General features: G+C 36.8%; 1 protein-coding gene across 1 annotated transcript; it reads left to right on the forward strand.

Annotated features, from left to right (window-relative positions):
• The first annotated feature begins 1,945 nt into the window (after nucleotides 1-1,945).
• LOC110700070 lies at nucleotides 1,946-9,755 on the forward strand. The gene is made up of 2 exons (XM_021877572.1): nucleotides 1,946-6,026; nucleotides 6,587-9,755. Exons 1-2 carry the CDS (start codon nucleotides 2,448-2,450, stop codon nucleotides 9,164-9,166), a joined length of 6,159 nt encoding a protein of 2,052 aa, XP_021733264.1. The 5' UTR covers nucleotides 1,946-2,447; the 3' UTR covers nucleotides 9,167-9,755.
• The last annotated feature ends 18,018 nt before the right edge of the window (nucleotides 9,756-27,773 follow it).

The following is a 27,773-nucleotide window of genomic DNA, read 5'->3' on the forward strand; positions in this document are numbered from 1 at the left end:
ATAATACATGATAATATTCTTGGAAATTGTAAGAATTAAATGCTCTTTTTATTTTCCCTTAAACACTAGAGGATGGAGTAGGGGTGAAAGTTCGGTTTTCGGTTTGGTTTGTTGCCCAAACCGAAACCGAACCACTTTAATTCGGTTTCTGTATTTTTTAAAACCACACCGCACCACTTTACTTTAGAATCCGAACCAAACCAAACCATATTCATTTCGGTTTCATAATAAGAAACCGAACCAAACCGAATTTTTTGGGCCTAATTTATTTGGGCCAATAATCTGCAATTTTTTTGGCCTCATTCATCAACAAAGCAGTACTGTAGTAGCATAATATCATTAACAAGTTCTAAAACTTCTAATTCAACAAGTTTCAACTTTTAACAAAATCAAATCAAAACCAATCCATACACATAATTACACAATTTTTAACAACAAAGTAACAAAATCAAACCAACCAATTCATACAAACAAGTTTTCACAACATAATTGAACAAGTTTTTAACAAGAACAGCAGCAGAATTGCAAAAGAGAAATCATACCAAACCCCTACACAACGGCCCTTTCCTCAAATTTGGGTTTCAAAGTCTAATTAGACCATGAAAACACTAGATCTAGTGTTTTCATGGTCGAATTTGACATGAAAGCCCTTTAGTTGATGCCCTTGATGGAGTTCGAAAATCCTCGAAAGGTTAGTCGATGGTGATGCGAATGGAAGGTGGAGAAGTGAGAAGAGAAAAGGAGAGAGAGTGAAGGGGGAGAAGTGAGAACTAAGAACTGAGAACTTGAGAAGAGGAAAGGAGAGTGAGTGAGAAGACTGAGAAGATCAGAAGAGGAGAGAAGGGTGAAGCGTGGAGCCGCGGAGAAGAGAGAAGAGGAAATGAGAGAATTAGGATTTTTTTTTTCATTTATATACTTAGGGTAAATCTGTTGGGCTAGGGTTATTTTTTGGGTTTGGGCCTATATTTCGGTTTGGCTCGGTTTTTTTGGTTTTTCACTTTCTCAAACCGAAACCGAACCAAAAACCGATTTTTTTTTTTTCAAAACCGAAACCAAACCACCTTAAAAAAAACCAAACCATATTTGTTATTCGGTTTGGTTTTCGGTTCGGTTTGGTTTTAAACCGAATTTGTTTCACCCCTAGGATGGAGAGGTTTTTGGGCCCTTTCAATCGATGGGCCCTAGGCCATCGCACCCTCGGCCTACCCTCAGGGCCGGGCCTGGGAATTCTTTTTTTGATTCAATATGTTATGTACTTGTTAAATTCAAATATATTTTGTAATAGTCGTAAAACTATTTATTAGTGGATTGATTTTATTATTAAAGTAAAAGGAAAAATAGTGATTGATTTTATCACGTTGAATATCAGTTAACCCGTTGTACAAAATGCTCCGCAAGTTTTTTTTTTAGCATCTAAATGCATTCATACTTATCATTCTTGTATTGTTACTGGAAAATAATCAAAACATACATCACCATGATCATTATCCTAATAAATTTTCAATGTTGACATTTTCCTTGCATAGACTTTTAGTAATAAATTCATAGTGTTAAGAAATAAAAAAATTGTATGTTTTGTGCTTCTTTAGGTTAAATCGTTGAAATAAATATTTAAACAAGAAGAATTTAAAGAAAACAACTAAAGTAGATTTCTAAAATAGAGAAAAAATAAATTAATTACATTGGGTTCAAACTAGTTAATTTTAATTCATTTGTTGTATAAGAAAGATTATTTCATACACTCGGATCTACATAGGGTTTAAGGTAAACATTTTTTTTTTTTGGCTCAATTAGTAAATTTCTATATTAAAAAATGAGTAAAAATCTAATAAATAAATAAATAAAATAAAATGAACACAAATTTTGTTAATGTGCACTTACCTTTTTATCAGCATGGTTTGGGAGGGCGACATTCCAATGGAATATTAGCAAAAATAACGGAAGAACAGCAACAGCTAATAATTTAAGCTGTCATTGCGCCAATTTCTCAAAATCAGGATATTGGTTTGCTAAAAAGCAGGGGAAATTAAAAGTACCATTTTATAACATTTTTAATCATCAATTTAATTAAGCTTTTTGGTCTCACAGCCTACCTTTTTTCTTTTGATTTATTGGGATTTAGATCTGTAATTTAGCGCATTTTTCCACCTTCAAACTAGTCAGTCAAGTTCCCACTTTCTTCCCACTTCTTCTTTTCTCTTCTTGTTTACTATCAACATTTCCCAAAGTTGTTTGATCATCATCTTCTACATATTCAACTACATGTAAGTAAACCCACCTATTTTTTACTTATTTGTGCCGATTTTTTGATGAATTTTGGACCTTTTTTGAGTTCTGAGTACTGGGAATTGATTGAATTGCTGTAAATTGAACTGGGTTTTGCTTAAATATTTCTGGGTTCGTAGTTTTATGCAGATTTGAGCTTGTTTGTTTGAACATTTGTTGAGATGAGTAATGATGGGGTAAAAGTTGGTATTCAAATCAGGAAATTTGTGATCATAACAATAAAATTGTGTTATAGATCAGTTTGTAATCATCCATTTGTTGTGGGTTTATTGTTGTTCTTGTTATTTCTGTATAGATCATTCCCATTTTTGTTTTCTATATTGGTGTCTACCTCTCCTGTACTTGTTGGTACTGCTGTTTTACTTGGAACCCTTTTGAGTTTTGGTGAACCAAATGTTGTCCCTGAGTGTGACGAAGAAGAGAAACCGGCTCACGAAGTTGTGCAGTCGAAAACGGGTGGGTTTGAGAGCACTACAGTTGTTGAGGAAGATGAGTTTTTTGGTAAAGATAGTAGGTACACCGAATTGAGCAGAGAGTTTGTAAAGACAACTGATGAAGAACCTTTGCTAGATAATACTGATAGAATAGATAAATCGGATATAGATCGTGATGATGATGATGTTGCTTATAGTACAATATCTACTGATCATAATTCGAGGGAGGTCAGATTTGAGAAAGGATGGATTGATGAATCAAAGAGTGAGCAAGAGAATGCTGAGATTGAGCAGACTGCGAACTTGGGTGATCAAATGTTTAAGATGGGAATTGTAGTCGGTTTTAGTGATGGCGAAATCCTGGAAACCAGGTTTTCTTCAGTTGAGAAGGTACAGGGTGAGCACTTTGAGGATTATATTTCAGCAGAAGGATCAATTGATGCTCAGATGGGGGATTATTTAGTGTCTTCCTTGGAATCACAGAAACAATCGAATGAAGTTCTAGCTGATAGTATATTATCAGCTAAGGAAGTTCAACATGAGAATTTTGAAGATTATAAGTCTGCTGAAGGATCACTTGATGTTCAGGTAGGGGATCAATTAGAACCTTCACTGGCATCATGGAAACAGTTTGATGCTCTTGATGATCGGTTATCCACTGCTCAAGAAGTTGAAGAGAGGATATTTGAGGGTTATAATATAGCGGAAGGATCATCAGAGGCTCAAATGAGGGATTACTTAGAATCATCTATGAGATCATGGAGACAAATGGGTTCTGATCATGATGAACATGGTGAGTCTGATACCGGGTCTGATGGAGCTGAGAGTTCCTCTCCAGATGCTTCAATGGCGGACATTATCCCTATGCTTGATGAACTAGATCCACTTCTAAACGATGAAATATTACAGGCTATTAACCTATCCCGTCAAAGCTCTGCTGCAACGATGGAAGAGTCTGTGATTTCGCCAGATAGCAGCATTCATTCTGAAGATGAAAGTGATCATAAGGATCACGAAGCTGATGAAGGTAAAAGTGATAATGATGATGATGACAACGAAGAGGAAACTCAAGTTGGTATAGAAGATTCTGCGAAGTCTGCGATCACGTGGACAGAAGATGACCAGAAGAATCTTATGGATCTAGGGACATCTGAATTAGAAAGGAACCAGCGCCTGGAGAGCCTTATTGCTAGGAGAAGAGCAAGGAAGATAACAGGAGATAGGAATTTGATTGACTTGGATGGGATGGACCTACCTTTTCCAGTTGCACCTATTTCAACGAGAAGAAACAATCCTTTTGATCTACCTCAGGACAACTCTTATGCTCACTTGGGGCTACCACCAATTCCTGGCTCTGCACCATCTATTATGCTGTCTAGGAGAAATCCTTTTGATCTTCCTTATGACTCTAGTGAAGAAAAGCCTGATCTTTCTGAAGATACTTTCCAGCAGGAATTTACTGAAGTTACTCATAGGGAGGCATTATTTCGAAGAAATGAGACATTCAATATGGGATCCACTGGTTTTGATATAGGAAGACCTAGTCGATTTAGACCTTATTTTGTGCCAGAAAGGACAGATTCTGATATGATGAGCTATTCTTCTCTTTCAAGACAGGTAAGTGAGCTTAGCGAGTCCAAGGCAAGTTCTGTTTCTGAAACTGAGTCAACTTCTGCAGGAGCAGACCAGGAAGAAAAGAAGCTAATAGAAGATGACTCTGTTCAAGAAGTTGAACCCAGTTCTGAGATTGATTATGCTTCTGTCCTTGTTGAACATGGAAGTCAGTCTTCAGCAGATTTGGATTCATTGTCAGGTGAAGAACAAGAGAATAAAGATTTTGTTCCTCGTGAGCATGAAGTTGAGCTCGGTAGGGAAAGGTCTTCTCTTACTGTTGATTCTGATGTGATGGGATATCCTTCTCTTCAGAGACAACTAAGTGAACATAGTGAGTCCAAAGAAAGTACTGCTGCTGAAAAAGAATCAACTTCTGCAGGAGCAGATCTTGAAGAAAAGATAATGGAATACAACTCTGCTCAAGAAGTTGAAGCCCGTTTTAAGATTGATCATGCTTCTGCCCTTTCGGTGCATGGAAGCCAATCTTCTGAAGATTTGGATTCATTGTCAGATGATGAAATAGATCGGAAAGATTTTGTTCTCAGTGTGCTTGAAGTTGAGTTGGGTAGGGCTAAGTCTTCTTCTGCTGCAGCTTCCTACACCTCTGAAACTATTGAATCAGCTGATAATAGAATTGATTACAGGGAAATTAATCCTGCAGTAGATCCAATGCTGTCTCATAGCAAAGTTAGCCATAGTGACATCCAACCGATGACAGAATTAATCGAAGTAAATCACAATATCACCTCTAGCCCATTATCTGTATCAAAAGTTTTTAATGATAAGACAATGGAAGATGTTGACAGTGGTTTGGCAAACAAGGAGAAACGCCAAGTCAAGAATCTTTTTAATGTTCACATTCCAGAGAAGTGTTCACTGGAGCCCTCATCGTCAGGTGTAACACCTGGGTTGTCACTAGAGACATCAGAATACAGTCATGCAGATGAGGTGGATGATAATCATCCAAAGGAACCTATTTATGACTTCATCCCACTCAAGAAGAACCATTCCTTGTCCTCCTCTTCTTCTGATATGCAGAGAGAGACATCAGGGATTGATTTATACCATTTATCAAGTGATTTATTTGTGGTTGATGAAACGAATGTTCACAATCAAGATGTAGAGTTCATTTCCCAGCAAACTAAAAACGATGCAGATGGAGATGACTTGACAATGAACGATATTGGTGAACAAAGTGGAGTTTACAGCACTGACTTCTCAGAGTTTAATAAACTCCCTAGTAATTCACCAACATCTGTAGTGGCAGAAGATGAGGTTCATTTGGCGAAGGACAAAATATTAGATGGTGAAGTTGCTCCTCATGAAGTACAGAATTTTTTTGCACAGAAAGACGGTTCTGAAATTCATATTGAAAACAAACTAGATGATATGCCTTCTGCTGATAGACACAAGTTTGCAGAAGATTCTATTTTAGCTCAAGAGAAAAACGAAGTTACTACATTGGCAGGCAGTTATTCGCCTGTCCACTCCACATTGTCTTCTTCACAGGTCGAGTCAAAGGACGAAAATCAGGAGGAAGTGAATATAAACCAGCAGTTTCAGGTGTTCAATTCCAGTTTGAAGAGTCGTGAAAATGATGGGAATGAAACGCTGGAATTTTCACTGGATGAAAATCATTTCTTTCCACATAATTCTGACATCAGCGACCCCTGGGCTGATTCCGCAGATCAGGTAAATCATGTTGCTTGTTCGATCATATGCCTTCGAATTTCTAATGACATTATACAGAGGATTTTGTGATCTTATTGACTGAATTATTGATAATTCTATTTGAGCTTATTGTTCTAGTATGCTCATAACTAAGCGCAATTTAATTTAACCAACTAAGCACAGGTTGATGTATAAAATGATTCTACTTCCTTCCTTCTACCTATGTGGGACAAAAGTTCCCACAAGAACTTCACCATCGAAGGCTATGACATGAGATATGTGTATGCTTTGAATAGAGTCAAACATCTTCAATTTTTAGCAACTTCAAACATGGATTTGAAAACAATTAGTGGGACTTTCATTAAGCATTATTTTTTCCTGTTTCCATGGCCAGGTTGCTATAAATTCCCCATGACAATATCATTAATGTGGAAATATTCACTCTTATGCTGTGTATATGTTGAACTTATTTTTTTGGCTCACTGACATATGATTGTCTAATTGAATGAGTTGAACACTAAATGGCCTGGAGCCCTGGACTGCTGATTATATAATACTGATACTACTAGATATGTACACAGGAACAATCCGTCATTCTTAGAAAGCTTGAGGTTGATCAGGCAAACAAAGTTGATGAACCTGATAATGTTCTCATGGCTCAAGAGCCTCAACACGAGATATCTTCTGATCCAAGTCAAAGCAATGTATCTTCTTCCCAGCCTGAGGATTCTGAAACAACAGTTGCAGAATTATCATTTAAGAAGCATGTTCAAGATGTACCTGTCACTGGACTGGTAGAGGAAAATCACAAGGTCTTTGAAGGATTTGAAGAACCAATAGCTGATGAGCATATCACGTATGCAGAGAAAAATGATGTCAATGAGATGGATGAAGAGTTGCTGTCTGAGCTGGATGCAGTTGGTGACTTCAGAGTGTCAAATACTGTACCAATCTTGGAGAATAGTATGATAGATCTCAATGCTGCAATTGACTCTAATATACCTGTAGAAGCTTTTGGTAAAGTATATACAAGTACTGAAATGCCAATCAGCCATGAAACATTGCTTGGAGATAGCACTCATGTAGAAACCAATCCTTCCAGGATTAAGGAATCAAACTTAGATTCACAGACAGTAAATTTCAATACTGATTTGCTAAACCTAGAAGCTCATTCTTTTGAAAATGTCGATGCTGTATTTGCGAAAGCGAGTGAAGAAGCTCACAAATCTGTGGTTGCTGAGTCTGTCCAGGCTGAATTTATGAGAGAGGTGGAAGGTCTTTTTCCAGAAACTGATCTATTGTTAGGAGATACAGAACCACGGGGCAGTACCTCTGAAGTAGTAACAAACACTGCTGATGCTGCCTTCAATAGTAGGGAATCAGTTCCAGAAAGAATTGAATCCGACCTTGCTTTACTGGAGGGCCATGATCTGGATCCTCACTGGAATGAAACTGTTTCAGAAATGCCAATCGTGGATGCTAAGATTATCAAACAGTCTGCTGCAGATGTTGAGAGAGTTGAAGAAGAAATCATTGATAGATCTAATTCTGTTGAAGCTTTACCAAAAGTAAGTGAAACAGGAGTTGATTCTCCGGAATCCATGCCATTGCAAATACATAGAGACATTAAAGAGATAGATGTCTCATCTTTCATTGAGACAAGTACTGCACCAGATCTTGAGCCCATAGATCAAACAGAAAGTGTTGGTTCTATGGAATCCGAGTCATCATTAATAGATGGGGACATCAAAGAGATACAAGAACCATTAGTACTTGATGAAAGTGATTCACTTGTTCATGAGTTTAAGGATAAGGCACCAGAGATGCATGTTCTTGGAAAAACACATGAGCCATTGCTACTGGGGAAAGAAGATAAAGAGTTAAAAGAATCACTTCTTGTTGGAGTTAGTGTCGGATCTGCTCTCGACACTGAAGATCAAATGGAAAAGTTTGATACCACAAGATCTGAGTCATTGCGTATAGATGAAGAGATTAAAGAGACAGAGGAATTGCTGGCTCATGAAAAAAGTATCACTCCTGCATCTGAGTCTGACGATCAGAGAGATAAAGCTGGTTCATCTGAGCCATTGCAGCTGGATAGGGACATTATACCAGAATCTCCTGCTGTTGAAGCAAATATTCCATCTGCTCTTCAGCCAGAAGAGAGGGAAGTGGTTGGTTCCGAGGAATCCGAGGCATTGCAGTTGGATAGAGATATTCATGAGGTACAAGAATCTCCTGCTGTTGAAGCAAGTATTCCATCTGCTCTTAAACCTGAAGAGAGGGAAGTGGTTGAGGAATCCGAGCCACTGCAGTTGGATAGAGACATTCATGAGGTACAAGAATCACCTGCTGTTGAAGCAAGTATTCCATCTGCTCTTCTACCTGAAGAAAGGGAAGTGGTTGGTTCTGAGGAATCTGAGCCATTGCAGTTGGATAGAGACATTCAGGAGGTACAAGAATCTCCTGCTATTGAAGCAAGTATTCCATCTGCTCTCCAGCCTGAAGAAAGGGAAGTGGTTGGTTATGAGAATTATGAGCCATTGCAAAGCGACAATATTGTGGAAGAATTACGCGATTGGCATGTTGTTGAAGAAATAGCTCCTATAGAATCCAAGCCAATGCAAACAGAAACAGATATTAAAGACGTGCCAGAATCTCCTACTGCACAAGCCAGTGTTTCTGTTCCCGAGTCTTCTGATCAAATACTGACAGCTGATTCTGGGGAATCTGATAGAAACATTGGGGAGTTGCAAGAATTGCCTGCTGTTGATAAAAATGCGCTTGAAAATGAGTCAGGTCAACTAGAAAAGGTCAACTTTGTAAAATCTGAATCATTGCAAATGGATGGTGATTTTGAAGAGATTCAAGAGCCTCCTATTCTACACAACAATTATGCATCTTCTGTTCAGTTCAAAGATCAAATGGAAATCAATTCACCGATGGAAGTTGTAGAGATTCAGGCTTTGCAGGAACATCACCCAGTTTCTCAGCAGGAACCTGAATTTGATTTTTCAAATATGGATGATTCAAGAGGGCTCATTGTTGACTCATCAACCACTGACATTCAATCAATCAAAAATAAAGTCGGTGATCAAGGACATGACAAGAATGCTACTGAAAACTTTTCTTCGCAAGTTGAGGAGGAAAAATCCAGCTAGTCTCATAATTCAAGCTCCTCCAGCTCTAGTTCAAGTGTATCTGTTGAAGATTAATATTGTACGAGATACGTTGTTGGGTGAGTGTGGCTATCACCAACATTTTGGTTCCAAATATAATTTTGAATGCCTACAGCTTTCTAAGAGCTTGGTTGGCTGGTTATTAGTGTCTGTTTAAGTTAATTTGGGCTGCTTCGTTTTTGGTGAGTAGCAGGTTCGTTGTTATCCCCGCTTTGTTGTAGCCGGGTTTTTTGTGATATTTTTTTCGTTTGTGGAAAGATTGAGGTTTTCTTTGATGCTTGGAGTCATAGTTCCTTTACTGTAACTGAGGCATCAAACCTTATGTTGTGTTTTAAATGTTGTAAATTTTATACATTTATGTCACTAGTCTGTGACCATTGCGTTGTTCGGGATTTGGGAGGGGTATTTTCAGTATAGAGCTGAAAATTGTACTTTGGCTTTGTGTATAGAGAGTTTCTGTTGAGAGGCTAAATTTGTAAGCCTCCTGTTTTGTAATGTACATTGTTTCTTTTGAATGCGTACTAGTTTTGATGTGTACTATGAAAATTATTACTGACATCTGAAATTTTTATCTTTATCTTAGTTTAATTGTTTACCAGACTACTGACATACTGAAATTTGTTCCGGTTAGTAGCTTTTGTACCAAAAACCAAAATGATCCTTTTTTCAGTATAATTTTCCTTATTGAATAAGAAAGATTGGAGTTCACCAAATAGGTAATGAAACAAATTGCTCTTTTATATTCACTTTCGCTGATTTTAAGATTGGTACTTAAATCATACGGACGTAGAGGTTCAAAAAGGGACTACATGACGGAACTGTGAAATTGTATGGACTGGAGACCGGTCCAGATAAATTCTAGTCCACATCAGACTGGACCCTTTTTCATGGTAGTAGTTTGGGCTCAATTTATTGTCAAGTCAAAGTTAAACTGTTGTCAGTTAATTTTCGGGCTGCTGAGGCTCAATTTTAAGTCACTGAATAACAGTTCTAACCAGTTGTCGATTAATTTTGGATTTTGTTTGGGTTATGGGTTACTAGTACCACCCATAGTTTGGGTGCAAGTCGCGTTTGGGACATTGCCAGTTCATGTCAGTTTTTGAGTCTATAGCTCTACTTGCAAATGATGTTACAGCAAATAGAGACAGTTAAAAGTAAAGATTATATGGACTTGTGCATTTCATTAGAAACTGCAACGATTTCTGATCTGCTAACAACTCAAAAAAAAAAAAAAAAAATAAAATAAAAATGGATATTCATAAATAAAAATGATGAATGACAAGTATACAATTAGTTGATTCAATAGATCTTCACAGACTGTTGAATAGTGTGGTCATGCCAGTCGTAGAAAAACAAGTTTGTATTATGGTTCCATTGAAAGTGTCAAGCTTGACATCAGTGTACTTTCAAGACCAGTGAGAATTTATATAAACTGGTTGATTTCTTATTATCTGTGATATTTGAATTGGGATGTGGTTGGTTTATCAGATAAGAGAAAGAAAAGATGATTGATGATCATTGGTGACTGAAAACGGGGAAAATCACCTCTATTTATAAAGAAAAACGACCGAAAACAATCAAAAAAGAATCGGAATTTGAATCGGAATAAAACTCTTTGATCGTGTGGCGATAAATTTATCGCATCGCTCCAGATCCATCGCGGCGCGATAAATCATCATAGCGATATTTGTTTACAAAACAATTATATGTTCTTTTCGCGAGTTTTGTCTGTATCAAGTATAGTATAGCCGCCTATACCTTAAAATTTTCTTTTTTCAGATGGTGTATCAGATATACCTCAACAATTGGTTATGTATAGGGATGCCTGTAGTTGCTTCAAGTGCAACAGATTTCTAATGTACTGAAAAAATATCTGCAAGTGTTTAGCTGTTTGCTCTCCATATTTTGTAAGCGTGCTGTATGAATAAGTTTGACTACAGAAACAATGAAACCTTAAGAGATATTATGCAAAGTTGAATATTAAAATGTACATTAGCGAACCAGCGTTCAATACATATTTCACCCATAACCCTTATTGAGAGCCTAATGTAACAAGCTGACAATTTCCCCGATATCCATCCTATGCAGATGCTGATGCATGTGTCTTGCTGCAAGCTGGTGTCATTACGTGTTGTTTAATCTATTTTAGACATTCTTAATGCTTGTTGCGCATATGGGTAAGGCTGGCCTGAATTAAGCCTCGGGATTTAGTTCATAGACGGACAATCTGCGCTCGTCTTGTGACATTAAGCTCAACAAGCTAAGAGACGCACACAATGCGTGCGTGTGTAACATAAGTAATCTATCAAGCTCCGTTCTTTGTTTTTTTTCCCCACAATATTATCTCTCTAAATATTTTAGTAAAAAATTAGTAGGTTTAATAATTAAAACATAAAATAAAAATTATGTTGATGATGTCATGTAGGATAAATAATAAAATTTGGCTTCTCTAAAAAAAATTTAAAAAAGAAAAGATGGAAGTTATAATTTTTTTTTTGAACTAAAATGGTAGTTTTTTTAGATGGTAGTTATATTTTTTTTTTAAAAAAGGAAAAATAAAAGATAAGAGGGGTATTTTGGAAAAAGTAAAATTTATAACACAAAATCCCCCTTTCACTTTATATATTACAAGCTAAAAGTCACACGCTACGCGTGGAGTGTATAAGAAACTGATTATTTTCATTTACTCATAATTTTATAATTCTGTCTCTTTAAATTATAGTGCCTATGTACAAAGAGATTAATAATTTTTTGATGATTAAAATCATTAATAAAAAGTCATATAACAATTATAAAAGAAATTCGAATTTAATGAGTACATGATTGACATGCTCAAGTCGTATTCACCTAATAAAAAATAAAACCTAAATCCACTAACTATGTAGATAGGGAAGAAGGGCCTAACCACAGGGAAACAGGTCAATTTAATCCTAATTAATTAGAAGCAATCTAAATTATCAAGTAACTAAATTTGTTGTAAAAGGGTAATGAAACTACTAAAGGTAAGAGTAGAAAGGGAGTAAAATAAGATGTAAATCAATGAAGGAAGAACCTAGGGCATAGGTTCACTAATAAACAATATTCCAGGGTAAATCATAATAAGCAATCATCAAAGCATCAATTAATCAGATTATAAAGGGCTTTCACTACGCATTACAGTCACAGAGTTAATTTACCGGTATTAAATCTCATCTCTCGAATCTCGACTTAAACATTTATAAATTAGTCCGCCTATTGAAACTAAGCCTAAACATCAATTCTCATCTCTCGAATCTCGAATCAATATTGCTAAACTCATACAATTAAATCTGGCCAAACCTAATTGTATAGCATTAAATCAATCAATAGGAAAATAATCAAGCATTGATAATCAACAATCACAAATTACCCCTTCATATTATTTATTAGATCCCCATAAACCCTAGAAAAAAAACTACTCAAGCATGATTAAATCTAAACTAATCAAAACAATAAAATAAGACATGATGAAAGTGAAGGAGTTATGTCTTCGTCGTGTGCAATTACTAGATATATAATTGGATCAAATTATGGAGATAATTAAGTTCGTACATTTGGGTCGTCGTTTTGCCATAGCTAGAGGTACTAACGATCTTTGGACTAGTAAAATAGCCCAAAGCCCAATTGGACGGATCCTATAAGGTCACACAAAGGGGCTAGATCGAGCATTAGAGGACGAGGCCCATCACGGGCCTCATCACTCTAGGTGGCCGGCCATATGGAGTGGACAAGGGAGTTTTGGGCTTCATGCCCTAGTCTAATTATAATGAGATTATAAATAGACTAGGTGCCTAGGTTTGCAGTAAGTAAGCAATTAACTGATCAGTGTGATCAAACCCTAATTAGCAAACACGAAACCCAACCCCTCTCAAAGTCCTCTCTCTCACACGACTCTCTCCTCCCAAGCGCCGGTGGTGTGTCGTGGTGGTGGTGGTTCGTGCGGTGGTCGGTTGTCCGTAAAGGAGGTGATCGCGGTTCTCCTCAATCACTCGACCAATCTAGTATTGTTGGACGGCTCGTTCGAATCTCGTGGACTAAGTAGACGAGCAACGCTTGGGGCTCTATTCTCTCCCTGATTTGCATGTCGAATAGCTTCGTGGAATTCACGCGTCAAAGGTATGATTATGTGTCTTGTGTGTTATGCATGTGATTCTTGGGGTTGGTACTTGATTGAATATGATTCATATTTTTCCGCTGCGTAGTACCTATAAACTCCTACAGTGGTATCAATTAGCCTCTTGCATGAACGCGCTAGATCATAATAATACGATTATTTGATGTCCACGTTAATTTTATAATCAATTAAGAGGGAGAAATTAGTTTAATTATGGTTCAATTATTATATTTAATGTGATTAAACTTTTGGAATCGATTAAATGTGATTTAATTATGCTCAAAATAGCCATGAAGAGACCGAAATTTAGCCCTAAATTGTTCGAAAATTTTCGAACACCCTAACCCTAAAATTTGAATTTTTCGAAATTTATAGCTCTAAAATATGATTTTTGTGCTTGATTTTGATTTAATTCAATTTATTTTATGATTCATAATTTTAATCGGATGGATTTATGCATAAAAGTGTTTTATGTATGATGATCAATTTAATTTTAAAAGTTAGAATTAAATTGGGATTAATTTTATGAAGAACCCTAATTTTAAGATTGAATGTTGATTTAAATTTAAATTTTTGGACTGATTTAATTAAATTATGATAAGTGTTATTTTGATTAAATTAAAACACAAAAAAAAAAAAAATTAAATTATCTTATTTTAAATTTATTTCATGATAATTGTGAATTATTTTGGGATAAAATCAGTTTTATTTTGGATAAGATAGAATATTTTGAAAATATGATCTTTTATTTTAAAAGATAAAATTGGTTTCATTTGGATGAAATATTTTATTTTAGGATAAAATCAAATATTCAAAAGTTGTTATATTTGATATTTTTCATATTTAAAGTTGTTAAATCGGTAATTATCCTAATTAAAGTGGTTAATTTTTGATAAGATTGAATAGGATATTCTGAGCATATTCCAAAAGGATAATAATTGATTTAAATAATGTGATTATCTCATAATTGATTTTAAAATTATTTGATTGGCTAGTAATTAGGATAGAATCTCCTAAATTTGTTAGGATTATCATGAAAGATTAAATATGATTTATCTTTCTAGATTAAAATATGATTTGATTCTATCTCATGACTAAATTAAATATATGATATTTAATAAACGATCATGAATAATATATGATATTATCTAATTATGATTAAAATATAAGATATTTTAGGAAATGTGTTGACTTTATTATGAACATTAGATGTTGTAATTTAGACAAGCATGTTGAATGATTTATTATATGGCACTTTTATAATATATGATATTATGTTGCTATATATAGACTAGTATGACCCATAGATTCTTAAATGCGATATGCGCATCGTGAAGTATTTTTGTAATCTAAATACGGTATGTGTACCGTTAAGTATTTTTATAACTTTTATTTAAAGTAAATAGAATAGTTATTTAAATAGTGTTAGTCCAAAGAAGCCCATGAAGTGAACGCCCAAATGAGCAAGGTGGATGGAGATCCATGACGATTCAAGTGGGAGCTTTTTCATTTCTAGTTTTCTTAGGACTAAGGGGCCATACTATGTCATGATTTATTGCATTAGTAGATTATGCATGTTAGATTTTATTTATGTTGATTGATGATGCGCTAGAGTTCACTAAATAATCACAACATAATAAATCTAGGTCCCAGTAATATTGAGGTAGCTTTTCTAATTAAAAACCCGATGAAACCTTTGATATTTTATGATGGGTCATGCCTCATCTGGGTGTCATATTATATCTTAGGGGAGTGGGGGTAAATCAAGTTTTACACTTTTAATTGGTTATACTCAACAAGGTTACCTAAAGAGTTTAGAACCTTGAAGCTAAGGGTAATAATTAAGCATGTGATGATTAATTATTCAACCAAGAGTTACAAAAATTGTAATCAGTAAAGAGTTTACTCACCTTGAAAATGTAATGGTTGATGGTAGGGCCTCATTCTGGTCAATTATTGCACAAATAAAGGATCTTGGAATCACTTAAATTCAATTGGGATTAATTAATTATTGAATAAAGTGTTTTAAAGTTACCAAATGAATGCGTTTATGGTACTTTAATTTTAAATTAAACATAATTATTAAACTTTGCCTTATTTTGACATAGATGGGTAGCCGTAATCACATTGACAACAACGTGTACAACCCTTGACCATTCCTTGAGAAGGATAGGTTGACAGGTGTAGACACCTAAAAATGTCTCCCTAAAACCAAACCCGATGATGAACAACCTTTCACCGCCACTATTGGTCAGGTTCAGTATTTAATCCTGTAGGGAATAGTTTCAAGCCTTTAAAAAATCCCACTAGCTTGAACCCCACTGTGATCATACACTAAAGTACGGTGACGTCTAAAAGGGAAGAAGATAGAGCAAAAGAGTCGCCAACAAGTTTTTAAGGAACTTGTAAACCGTTCACGAGGTGAAGGTTACACCCACTAACGATCCAAGAGATCGTCAACTCCATAAGGTCATGAACCAAATAAGGGTCCGGGAATGAAGGTACAAATCCAACCTAAAAGAGATTGAACCTGCCCTAATAATAGGCCTCTACTTTATTCTGCTCGTATTCATGTGCGCTTTCTGACTAACATATAATCAATAGGTTAACCCTAAACCTGTTTATTCTATGTTGGTTGAACATTAATGCACAAATAAATCTATTATTGGCGATCACTTGAAATTATAATCACAATTAACCCGAAACAAGATTATTAAATATCTTATTAAGCGTGGTTACAAATACCAAGTTCCTTTTAACCTGCAATAAAGGTGATCAAGCAATAACAATATAAAATAATATGCATATCAAGCAACATAATAAATAATCATAATAATAATAAATAATCATAATAAACATAAATATTAGAAAGAACATAGGAAGCATCATACTTTTAAATTATACTTGATATTAAAGATACCCTAGACATGATACTAGGAACCATAAATAACAACCTAAGCATGATATCTACATCATAACTCAATAAAATACTTACTTGGATGCCTCGTACCTCTTTCTAATTGCAAAATACACGCGTTAGTAACTTCAAGGAAAATAGTAATCAAAACAATTAAATTAAATAATTGAAAGAGAGATTTGGGACCAAACCCTCAGAAATTAAAACCTTTCACGTCTAGGGCGAAGGAAACTTCGAATATGGCTAGGTGTATCAAGATCTTGTGAATGCGGAATTTTGTATTAAAGAGAAAAGTTTAGAAAGAATGCTAAAAGATCAATGTTATCGAAAACTAATGAATGAATGATGAAGATGAATGAAGAGGATTGAAGATTAGGAAAATTGATGATGATTGTAGATGAAAAGGGAGTTTATTAAAACTTAAGAATAAAAAGAAGTGGTGAATGATAGATGTAGATGATGAATGGTGAATGAATATTGACGATCCGTGCATGAAAACGGAGTTTTTGTTACGATATTTATAGAGAAAAACATCCAAAAAAGATAATTTATCAAAACAGAGTCTGAAGATCGAAAAAACCAACTTGGCGCCAGCCCTGGCTCATTGGCGCCAGGACCAGTGGTTAGCGCCAGGCGCCAATGGCTGGCGTCTGGCGCCAATCCTGGTTCCAGGCGCCAAGGCCTGGGGTTGGACGCCAAACCGAATTTTAACACGTTTTCGAAAATCTGATAATTTTACCGTACTGGAAGATAAAATAATATAATTTCAGTCGAAAATGCTATTTGATCTAATTAAAACTCTGAAGAATCCTAATTGAATTAAGAATGATAAAACCTTCTAGAATGTTATAGAAGACCAAAACCATTCCTAATTATATTAGGAATGATAAATCATATTAGGCCCTCCCCTAGATCATTGGGCCGTACTTAAAGCTCAAACCGGGCCCAGTTTAGTAAATTGGCCATAAATTCCTCAATATTCATCGGAATTGGGCTTATAATATATTGTTGGAAAGGTCTTTGAAAGCCCCATCCAAATACACCACTATTGGACCCATATCATGGACCAATAAAACTGGATTGGCTGTTTTCTTAAAATAAAGTTTTTAAAAACAGAGAGAAGAGAAAAGAAAAGAAAAGAAAAGAAATAAAACTTTCCGCAACACTAGACCTTTCCACACTTTCGTTTCATTCGATTATGATTCGACGTGAAAGGTACTCATCACTGGGTTTGGTTTTGGGGAGACACAAATGGGTGTCTACAGAAGCCCCCACTTTGACTGAGTTTGGAGAAACGCAAGTTTCCAAAACAAAAGTCAAAGTATCGATAGGGACGGAGAATGATTCAGAACGTTCCGCGATCCTAAATCAATCTTATAACGCCGATACCTGCAAAACTAGCATTAGTTAAATAGATAAAAGAGTTAAGAAATGCGTATCTTGCACCGTCGAGCACACGTCTCTGAAAGTAACTGATCTGTTTTGATGACCTCCTGCAAGCTAGAGAATGCCATCCCTCTTGAAAACCGCTACACCCGTAACTGCTTCCAAATTAGAAGATTGCTTTGCCCGAAACTATCCTCCTCTGCATTGATAATATTCCACGTCCAAGGGAATACCATCAAAGATTATTTCTCTTGAAACAATCCTCATCCGCATTGATAATATTCCACGTCCAAGGGAATACCATCAAAGATTATTTCTCTTGAAACAATCCTTAGTTTTTTGTGACAATCCTCCACAATCTAGGGAACGCCATCTTGCTGTTTGTTTTGACGATCTTCCGCAATCTAGGGAACGCCGTCGATCAATGTTGCTACATCTTGAGCCTTTTCTTGAATCATAGTGACAACCTTTCCAATCATAGCAAAAGTCGTCGAAGACTGCCCATCTCGTGCTATCTTCTCAAATCTTGGGTGACAACCTCCACAATCTTAGCCAATGCCATCGAAGACCGCCCATCTCGTGCTATCTTCTCAAATCTTGGGTGACAACCTCCACAATCTTAGCAAATGTCGTCGAAAATAACTTTACTTGAATTCATCCTCAGTTGTTGCGATAATATTCCGAAGAAAATTACCGAAGACCAACACTTGTCGATCTTTAAAGCTCGCTCGAACTTTGCTTCCGCTATGCCTGTACGTCGGCGCTTTCGTTGCTCTTGAACCTGTATGTCGGTGTCTTTTCTGCTTTTGAGCCAATGCCTAGGCGCTTTAAGCTAAGTGAGACGATCTTTCATCTGGTCGATCACTTATTGCAATTGTAATCAAACTGACTACTTAATCATGTCAAATTGCTTATAGGGGCTAACTAGCGTACCAAGGAACCCGAAATTATATTGCAAAAGGCTAGCACAACCCCAACATGTGGCTGGCTGCTTTGGCGTCGTTGAAAATCAATCAGCGCCAAGCATATGGCATTAGCGCCAGGCACTGCAATTGGCGTCTGGCGCCAAGCACAGAATGTAACGTCAATGCCTAGAGACTGGCGCCAGCACGGATTCTTCTTTAAATTCAGTTTTCCGTTTTATTTCTTGCTCTGTTCGTCACGAACGCTGCGATAGGGTCTTCCCTGTTCTGCTGCACCTGTATTTATTTTTACCATAGAACTTTGCTAATCTCTTTAATCATCTTAGGGTTGACCTAAGGCCTAACGTTGCTTGACTCATTGACTTGACACGACTCAAGGTATAAACTTGACTCGATGTGATTGACCGACTCGAGGTTGACTCAACTCAAAGTGTTTGACACATGTGTTAGACTCAAATCAAAGTGATATGACACGACATGACTCAATGTGTACATGACTCATTTTTATGGAGGGTACCGACTTTCTCCCGAAAAAGAAAGACGCGAAAAAGAATCGAAAGTGAAGTTTGAAGGTGCATGTTGAATGAGCTTAGTCAAATGTTGTTTGATACTATCTCTCAAGGTTCAAGGATTAATCCATCCTAGCTATCTCAATGGTTGACTCAATGATGAAAGTATTTGGGTAACTTAGGCACGGAAGCTAAGCACTTCATACTTCGATGCAATGATGATTATGATTGATGAGTGATGTGACAAGGCATGCTTCAGCGTTATGTTAAGATTTCATGACAAAGGGTTCCTAAGGGAAGTATATTTGGTCATGTGTATGTGCAGTGTGTGAAAGTGACACTAAAGCTAGGCCGCAAGAGCTAAGTGTGTGGAAAAATATATTTTAAAGAGTCAAATGGTTGTGACTCTTAGGCTAGGTAAGCTAATGATGTAGGGACCAAGCCCCCAAGTCTAGCTCTAAGTGAAAAGGGATGAGCATTGGAGATCCCTTGATATGATCATGGTGTAAGTGTGTGGATGTGAATATGAATGCATTTTTATTACGGCCGCACCTCGATGTGAGGTTGCCTACGTATCCGTTAGGAATCAGGCCGAACGTAGCTCTAGCCAAACCTCGCACAAGTGTGTATACCTCAAAAAGGTCTTTTTAAGGGTTGTAACGTGGTTAGGCTAAAGGTTATAGAAGAAGAAGGGGATAAAAAGGCTCAAGACCCTGGATAAGCCCCCAAGGTGTGAAACCTTGCTTTTGAATATTTGTATTTTCATGCTTGAGTTTCTACTCTTTTTAGCTCTTTCTGCTCTAGCATTTATTTTATTTTTATAAGTGTGGACAATCCCGATCATGCGGTCTATCACTCACTTGGAATTCATGTTTCTCAGGCACGGTACCGAGCACTCGATAAGAGACGCAATCTGAGACGTGTTCTTATCGAAGATATTTTCACATCAAAGACATTGGAACACTTGCCCTTTTGTACACTTGTTTTCGTTTTTTATTATTGCTTATTTTTTGCTATTGCTTTCTTTTGAATTTGCTCAAGCTTTCTTTAGAATTGCATAAGTTGCACGCCATCCCATCCGAAGGTTAGGTAGATGTAGGTTGAAAAAAGAAGGGTCTATCTTAGACGAGGCTCAAAGTGGTTTATGAAGAAAGGATTGTATAATTGAAGGGCGAAAGGAGATATGATGTGGCTACAAGGGGTGCCTCAAATCATTGGTATACCTTGTGCTTAATTCGACATGGTATTTTATTTTATTTTTTATTTATTTATTTTTTTTTTGAATGCAATGCAATGTGTTGATCATATGCAAGGAAATAAATGCTCATTTTATTAAGGGAAAAAGGAAAAATCTACAAAATTAATCTAAAGGAAAAGAAAAGGGTGCATATGCTAGACTTATTGGGGAAAGAAAAGATGAAAAAGAAATAGAAAAAGAGGCCATGAATCCTGTCGTTGCAGCTCGCCTCTTGTCTTGTGTCATTTGCTTTATCATCACTCACTCTTCTTGTTAACTGGAGGCATGGGAAGCTTGTTATTATCAATCAAATGTTGGATAGCCTCCTTTAGTTTCCAACAGCTCTCAGTAGTATGACCCCTACCTTGATGGTACTTGCAGTGTTCGTCTGGATTCCAACTAGGCAATCTCTTTTCAGGTGCGGGATCTTGAATAGGTCCAATGGGAGTAATAAGTCCTTTGGCATGGAGTCGATCGAAGGCAGTATCGTAACTCATCCCAATGGGGGTGAAGTCTTTCCTTAGTTGCTTCTTAGATCCTTGGTTATCTATGGCTAAAACTTCACTAAGATCAAAGGTACTAACATTGTTACTAGAGTGGGCGTTTTCGGAAGAAGAAGGATTGTCATTCTTCTTTCCTTTCCAGCCACCGTGGTTACTATTGTTAGTAGCTTTTTGCTTTGCCAGGTCATCTTCGATTTCAATTCCGATGTCATAAACGGCCTTGAAAGTATTCAAATTGTGTTGATATTTTAGGTGCTTTGAATACTTTTCTTGGAGATTCTTGATAAACATCCTCACAGATTCCTTTTCGGTGGGGACCTCAATCATCTTAGCGGAAATTTCCCTTCACTTATTAAAGAAAGAAGTAAAGCCTTCATTTTCTTTTTGTCTTAGCATCTCAAGTTGTCTATGATCGGTTTCAACTTGGATATTGTACTTGTACCTATCAACGAAAGCGTTTGCTATCGATTCGCAGGTAGAGGTTTTCTCCTTGTCAAGGGAGAAGAACCATTGTTGGCAAACGGTTTCAAGAGATAGTGAGAACAGAGAGGGGAAAACCTTCTTATCGATACCCTTAATGGTCATTATAGTTTCAAAAGCTCTTAGATGGAAGTAAGGGTTATCTGTTGCCTTGAATTTTGGGATGTCGTTGGCATTGAACTTCTGCGGAAGAAGATCTTTGTCCACCGAGACCCCTTGTGATGTAATCTCTTGAAACTTGTAATCGCTAGACAACTTGCTTAGGCTCTCTTGCATGAGGTCCATCTGTTGTAGCTTCACGGGATCATCAACCTTGAGGGTGAGTAGCTTCAGTGTTTCAGTCATGGTAACCAATTGGTTCCTAAGCTCATTGACTTCTTATTGAGTTGCCATTATCTTCTTAGCCTTCCTCTTTTGACGAATCGGTTTATCAAAAAGTGAGACTTGAATAAAGAGGCTGTCCTTGATTAATCGCCCTTCTCTCCTCGACCAAGTACTGTGGAAAAGGAATTTGGGGATACTTATTGTTAATTATTTGACTCAAACTTTATTCAACATGTAATGGATGGAGGAGGTGAAGAAAGATGGAAGAATGTGAAGAAAGATTTAGATGGAGGGATATGACGGATTAGGAGTAGAATGTACCCCAACTCAAATGACGGAAAATACCGACTTATGCATGAACCTAATACATGGCCATGGTGATGTGTACTCAAAGTGTGTGCTAAGACTAGTGAGTGTGGGTGACATGTTAAGACTCGTGTCATGACCATGTGGCTAGACTATGTGACCAAGACTCGATTAATGACTCGACAGGGTGTTATTGACAGCGAAAATAACCGAATTAATTAGCAAACTGGTTAATTAGACATTAGGTGATGACTCGACAAATAATCCGAACTGTCGGCCAAGCGACTGGACTGGCGTCACAATATGGTGGTTGGCGCCAGACTTTTTAGTAAATGTTTGGCGCTACACACCATACAGTGGCGCTACAGCTCAGATTTTTGCACCAATATTGGAGCCTCGGTCTGGGACTGTTTTCGGTATTATTAGTCAACTGGGGTATGCCTAAAGTCGTACTAGGTCAATTCCGATTAAAAAGAAACTTTATTGACTCAAATTAATTAATTAATTAGGCAAAGTTCTTTAAGTCATTAATTTTAATCTCAACACAAAACAGCAAACGGTTAAGAGAAACATAGAATATATATGCACAAAAATTAATGCACAATTAGTCAAGTAGGCACAATATGATGCAAGGAGTTCGCAACCTAACATGGCTCTAGTTCTCTAAAGTTCAGGATATGGTTTAGTCAAATAGGGTCCATGGTTAATTGTCCAGATGCACCGCGTAGAAGCCTAACCGTGAAGGGTTAACGCGTGTGGATAGAACATCGCGACTTTTTAGAAAAAACTCACTTCCATGGTTTGGTGAACTCAACCTCTCAGATGTACCCTTTGTTGCTAGGAGCGTTCAATCGGGTAGATAGAGTATGAATTCCCAGAGGGTTATGTCCATATGTAGAACACATATGGGTTTCAGAAAAGTGAGAAATAATTCAATCAAGAAGTAGGATCGAGCAAACAATACGAAAAACCGGTCGAAATTAGAACGCATATTTCTGGCTCGGTATTGGGGGAAATTGGCGCCAGCAAACAGAGACTGGCGCCAACTTTTAACTGTAGCGCTTGGCGCCAATATTGGCGTCTGGCGCTATGGCTAAAAGTTTGGCGCCAAGCTCTGGCCCCTGACGCTACTTCCCACATGCCTCAGCAGCTTTCTGTGCTCGATAAAATCATCTAGTTTCGCGCGGTGTTATTGCAGTCGTAGTTGTGAAAGACGTTTCTCAAATTTCCTACGTGTAAAATCCTATGTTTTTGACTCATTACGGATGGTCTTTCCAATGAGAACCTTTTTATGCATATGACAATAATGTTAATCAAAATTACGCACATGAAATACTTAGAACTTTTCGAGTCTCATCCACTCATTCTAAATCATTGCCGAAACAAATTCAGGAATTAAAATAGAAATCCTCCCCAGTGGAGTCGCCAAAAACTGTAGGGAATAGTTTTAAGCCTTTAAAAAATCCCACTAGCTTGAACCCCACTGTGATCATACACTAAAGTACGGTGGCGTCCAAAAGGGAAGAAGATAGAGCAAAAGAGTCGCCAACAAGTTTTTAAGGAACTTGTAAACCGTTCACGAGGTGAAGGTTACACCCACTAACGATCCAAGAGATTTTCGACTCCATAAGGTCATGAACCAAATAAGGGTCCGGGGATGATGGTACAAATCCAACCTAAAAGAGATTGAACCTGCCCTAATAATAGGCCTCTACTTTATTCTGCTCGTATTCATGTGCGCTTTCTGACTAACATACAATCAATAGGTTAACCCTAAACCTGTTTAATCTATGTTGGTTGAACATTAATGCACAAATAAATCTGTTATTGGTGATCACTTGAAATTATAATCACAATTAACCCTAAACAAGATTATTAAATATCTTATTAAGCGTGGTTACAAATACCAAGTTCCCTTTAACCTGCAATAAAGTTTATCAAGCAATAACAATATAAAATAATATGCATATCAAGCAACATAATAAATAATCATAATAATAATAAATAATCATAATAAGCATAAATATTAGAAAGAACATAGGAAGCATCATACTTTTAAATCATACTTGATATTAAAGATACCCTAGACATGATACTAGGAACCATAAATAACAACCTAAGCATGATATCTACATCATAAATCAATAAAATACTTACTTGGATGCCTCGTACCTCTTTCTAATTACAAAATACACGCGTTAGTAACTTCAAGGAAAATAGTAATCAAAACAATTAAATTAAATAATTAAAAGAGAGATTTGGGACCAAACCCTCAGAAATTAAAACCTTTCACGTCAAGGGCGAAGGCAACTTCGAATATGGCTAGGTGTATCAAGATCTTGTGAATGCGGAATTTTGTATTAAAGAGCAAAGTTTAGAAAGAATGCTAAAAGATCAATGTTATTGAAAACTAATGAATGAATGATGAAGATGAATGAAGAGGATTGAAGATTAGGAAAATTGATGATGATTGTAGATGAAAACAGAGTTTATTGAAACTTAAGAATAAAAAGAAGTGGTGAATGATAGATGTAGATGATGAATGGTGAATGAATATTGACAATCCGTGCATGAAAACGGAGTTTTTGATTCGATATTTATAGAGAAAAACATCCAAAAAAGATAATTTATCAAAACAGAGTCTGAAGATCGAAAAACCAACTTGGCGCCAACCCTGGCTCATTGGCGCTAGGACCAGTGGTTAGCGCCAGGCGCCAATGGCTGGCGTCTGGCGCCAATCCTGGTTCCAGGCGCCAAGGCCTGGGGTTGGACGCCAAACCGAATTTTAACACGTTTTCGAAAATCTGATAATTTTACCGTAGTAGAAGATAAAATAATATAATTTCAGTCGAAAAGGCTATTTGATCTAATTAAAACTCTGAAGAATCCTAATTGAATTAAGAATGATAAAACCTTCTAGAATGTTCTAGAAGACCAAAACCATTCCCTTATTGTATTAGGAATGATAAATCATATTAGGCCCTCCCCTAGATCATTGGGCCGTACTTAAAGCTCAAACCGGGCCCAGTTTAGTAAATTGGCCATAAATCCCTCAATATTCATCGGAATTGGGCTTATAATATATCGTTGGAAAGGTCTTTGCAAGCCCCATCCAACTACACAACTATTGGACCCATATCATGGACCAACCAAACTGGATTGGCTGTTTTCTTAAAATAAAGTTTTCAAAAACAGGGAGAAGAGAAAAGAAAAGAAAAGAAATAAAACTTTCCGTAACACTAGACCTTTCCACACTTTCGTTTCATTCGATTATGATTCGACGTGAAAGGTACTCATCACTGGGTTTGGTTTTGGGGAGACACAAATGGGTGTCTACAAATCCCGAGAGTGCTTAAAAAATCGTATTTGATTAAATTCATATTTTTGAACAGTCCATGGATTAGTCTAGGATGTTTGGTAAAAGCATAGTTTTAATTTCAGCCCAAACTTATTATTTAATTTTAACCCAAACCTTTTTTATTTTATTGTTTTATTATTTATTTTTGGCCCAAACCTTTTATTTATTTTGTTTAATTATTTCCTTATTTCAGCCCAAATAATAATAAATCAGAAAATGGCCCGAAATTATCAATCGGCACTTAAAATGCTGAACGAAATTAGGGTTAAAAATGTATTTAGATGGAAAAGCAGGCTGGGAATTCCCGCGCCACGGCAAGTACCCACCGTATCACGAAAATCATTCCCGTCTGACGGTGGGATTTCCCGTGACACGGGAAATCTGCCGTGACACGGGAATTTCCGTGTCTTTTCCACGTAAACCCTTAACGCGTTTTCTTCCCCGTTTACAGAAAATTTCCCGCGTCACACCAAAAATGCACTGTGTCACGGGAATGTTTCCGGTCTGACGGTGGGATTTCCCGTGTCACGGTACAGTTTGCCATGTCGCGGGATACGTTTTTAGGGTTTTTATCATTTTAGGGTTCCGTGTGCTCCCTCAGCACATTTTCTCTATAAATACCCCCTCATTTCTAATGTACGGGGCTTGAATTAATTCTAGAATTGATTTTTTCTCTCTTCTATGCTCTAGCCTAAACACTAGCCTACCCTTCTTATTTCAAAATTCCTTCTTCAAGTGCTCAAAGGAGTCCATACGTCACTCGTGGTTCTGTCCTTAAGCCAAGGTGTGAAAGGTAGAACTGTTTGAGGATTTGGCCCCAAATCAACTCTACTTTATTTAATTTAATTTAATTGTTGTCTTATTATTATTTCCTTGAAGTTACTAACTCGTTTATTATTTTGTAGTTGCAAACAAACAGAATCAAAGTAAGAATTATGTTCCTATTATTTCTATTATTTTTCTAACGATTTTATATTGTTGGAATTATGGTTAAATTGCTTCCAATATTAATGTTTATTCTATTATTATTATTTATGATCACCATATTGCATGTTTAAAGGGAATATGTAATTGAAAATCACGCCTAATAAGATAGTTAAGACAACCGGTTTAGGATCCTTTTTAATCTTGTTATTAATTGAAGTGATCACCAATATTTTAGAATAATGTGTGCATTAATATTCAACAAATTTAGCTAAATAATAGTTTGGAGCGAATTAAATATTTTGTTTGTATGCCTTTGAGATCACATGAATTCTTTTCAAAATAAGAATCGAGTAGAGGCCAATACGGGCGAATGTGACTCCATGACTCACTTCGTACCATCATCCCCGATCCTCCTTTCGTGGTTCCGAACCATATGGAGTTAGTAATCTCATGGATTATGAATGGGGTGTAACCTTCACGGGTCACTCGTTATTTCCTATCGTTGTCCCTTTTCGTGGTTGTCTTATAATGATCAGTGAACGGTTTACAAGTTCCTTAAAAACTTGTTGGCGACTCCCTACTTTATTTGTCCCTAATCGTTGTCCCTAATCGTATATGTCAATTCCCACTTCCTATGAGTGCCAAGCATATTCACAACATGCTTCTAACGTAGGCGCACTTCGAGCGACGCATACAATTTGGCGACTCCACTGGGGAGGATTCTTGGTTATTTATCGATTTGAGTGATCGGTATTTAATTAAGATGAGTGGATGAGACTTGAAAGATTCTTGAAAAAAAAAATTCCTGTGATTAATTTCGCATTTTTGCATATGCATAGACGTTTTAACGTCGCATTTAGGTCTGTCCCGTAGAAAAAATTGAATAACTTGGTTGCGCAAGAAGGAAAACAGGGCACCAGTCAGATCATTCTGACTACCGTGCCACGACAAAATATGTCGTGTCACGGTACAGTGCACCGTCTGACGGTGCACAATACCGTGGCAAGGGAATTTTTCCGTGTCACGGCAGTCTTAAAATCAGGCCGGTAGCTTATTTTCTCTTCTCACAGTCAACTTCCTTCAATTTTTCTGAAAAAACGTATGTGTTCTACATGCGTCTTAGCCCCAGGGGATTTAAGCTCTATCAACCCAAAAACGCTCATGGCAATAAGGGTTCATCCGAGTTATTAAATTCACCCAAACCATGGAGTCGATTTTGATTTCATCACGAACTCGCGAAGCCGCCCGTTGGCATACACCCTCAAGTGAGGCTGCCTTGCTAACGCGTCCAAAATCTTAAACATGGTACCCTTTTGACACCCAAAGCTTGATCAATAGTTGAACATAGATCTTGACTCTAGGTTGCGAACTTCTTTTACATCATCGTGCCTAAATGCTATATGGTTGTTTGGTGCTAACCTTCATGTGTTTACTCTTTTGTTAAACCCATTACCGAGGGTTTTTATTCTCACATAGTAATTAGTACGGACCTAAAATCGATTAAAATCTGGAAAAATCACAAAACTGACCTGGAACTACGCACCGTGTCACGGCATGTTCTGCCGTGCCACGGTGAACAGTGCCGTG

This window comes from Chenopodium quinoa, unplaced genomic scaffold, assembly GCF_001683475.1.
Source record: "Chenopodium quinoa cultivar QQ74 unplaced genomic scaffold, ASM168347v1, whole genome shotgun sequence".
Classification (NCBI taxonomy): domain Eukaryota; kingdom Viridiplantae; phylum Streptophyta; class Magnoliopsida; order Caryophyllales; family Amaranthaceae; genus Chenopodium; species Chenopodium quinoa.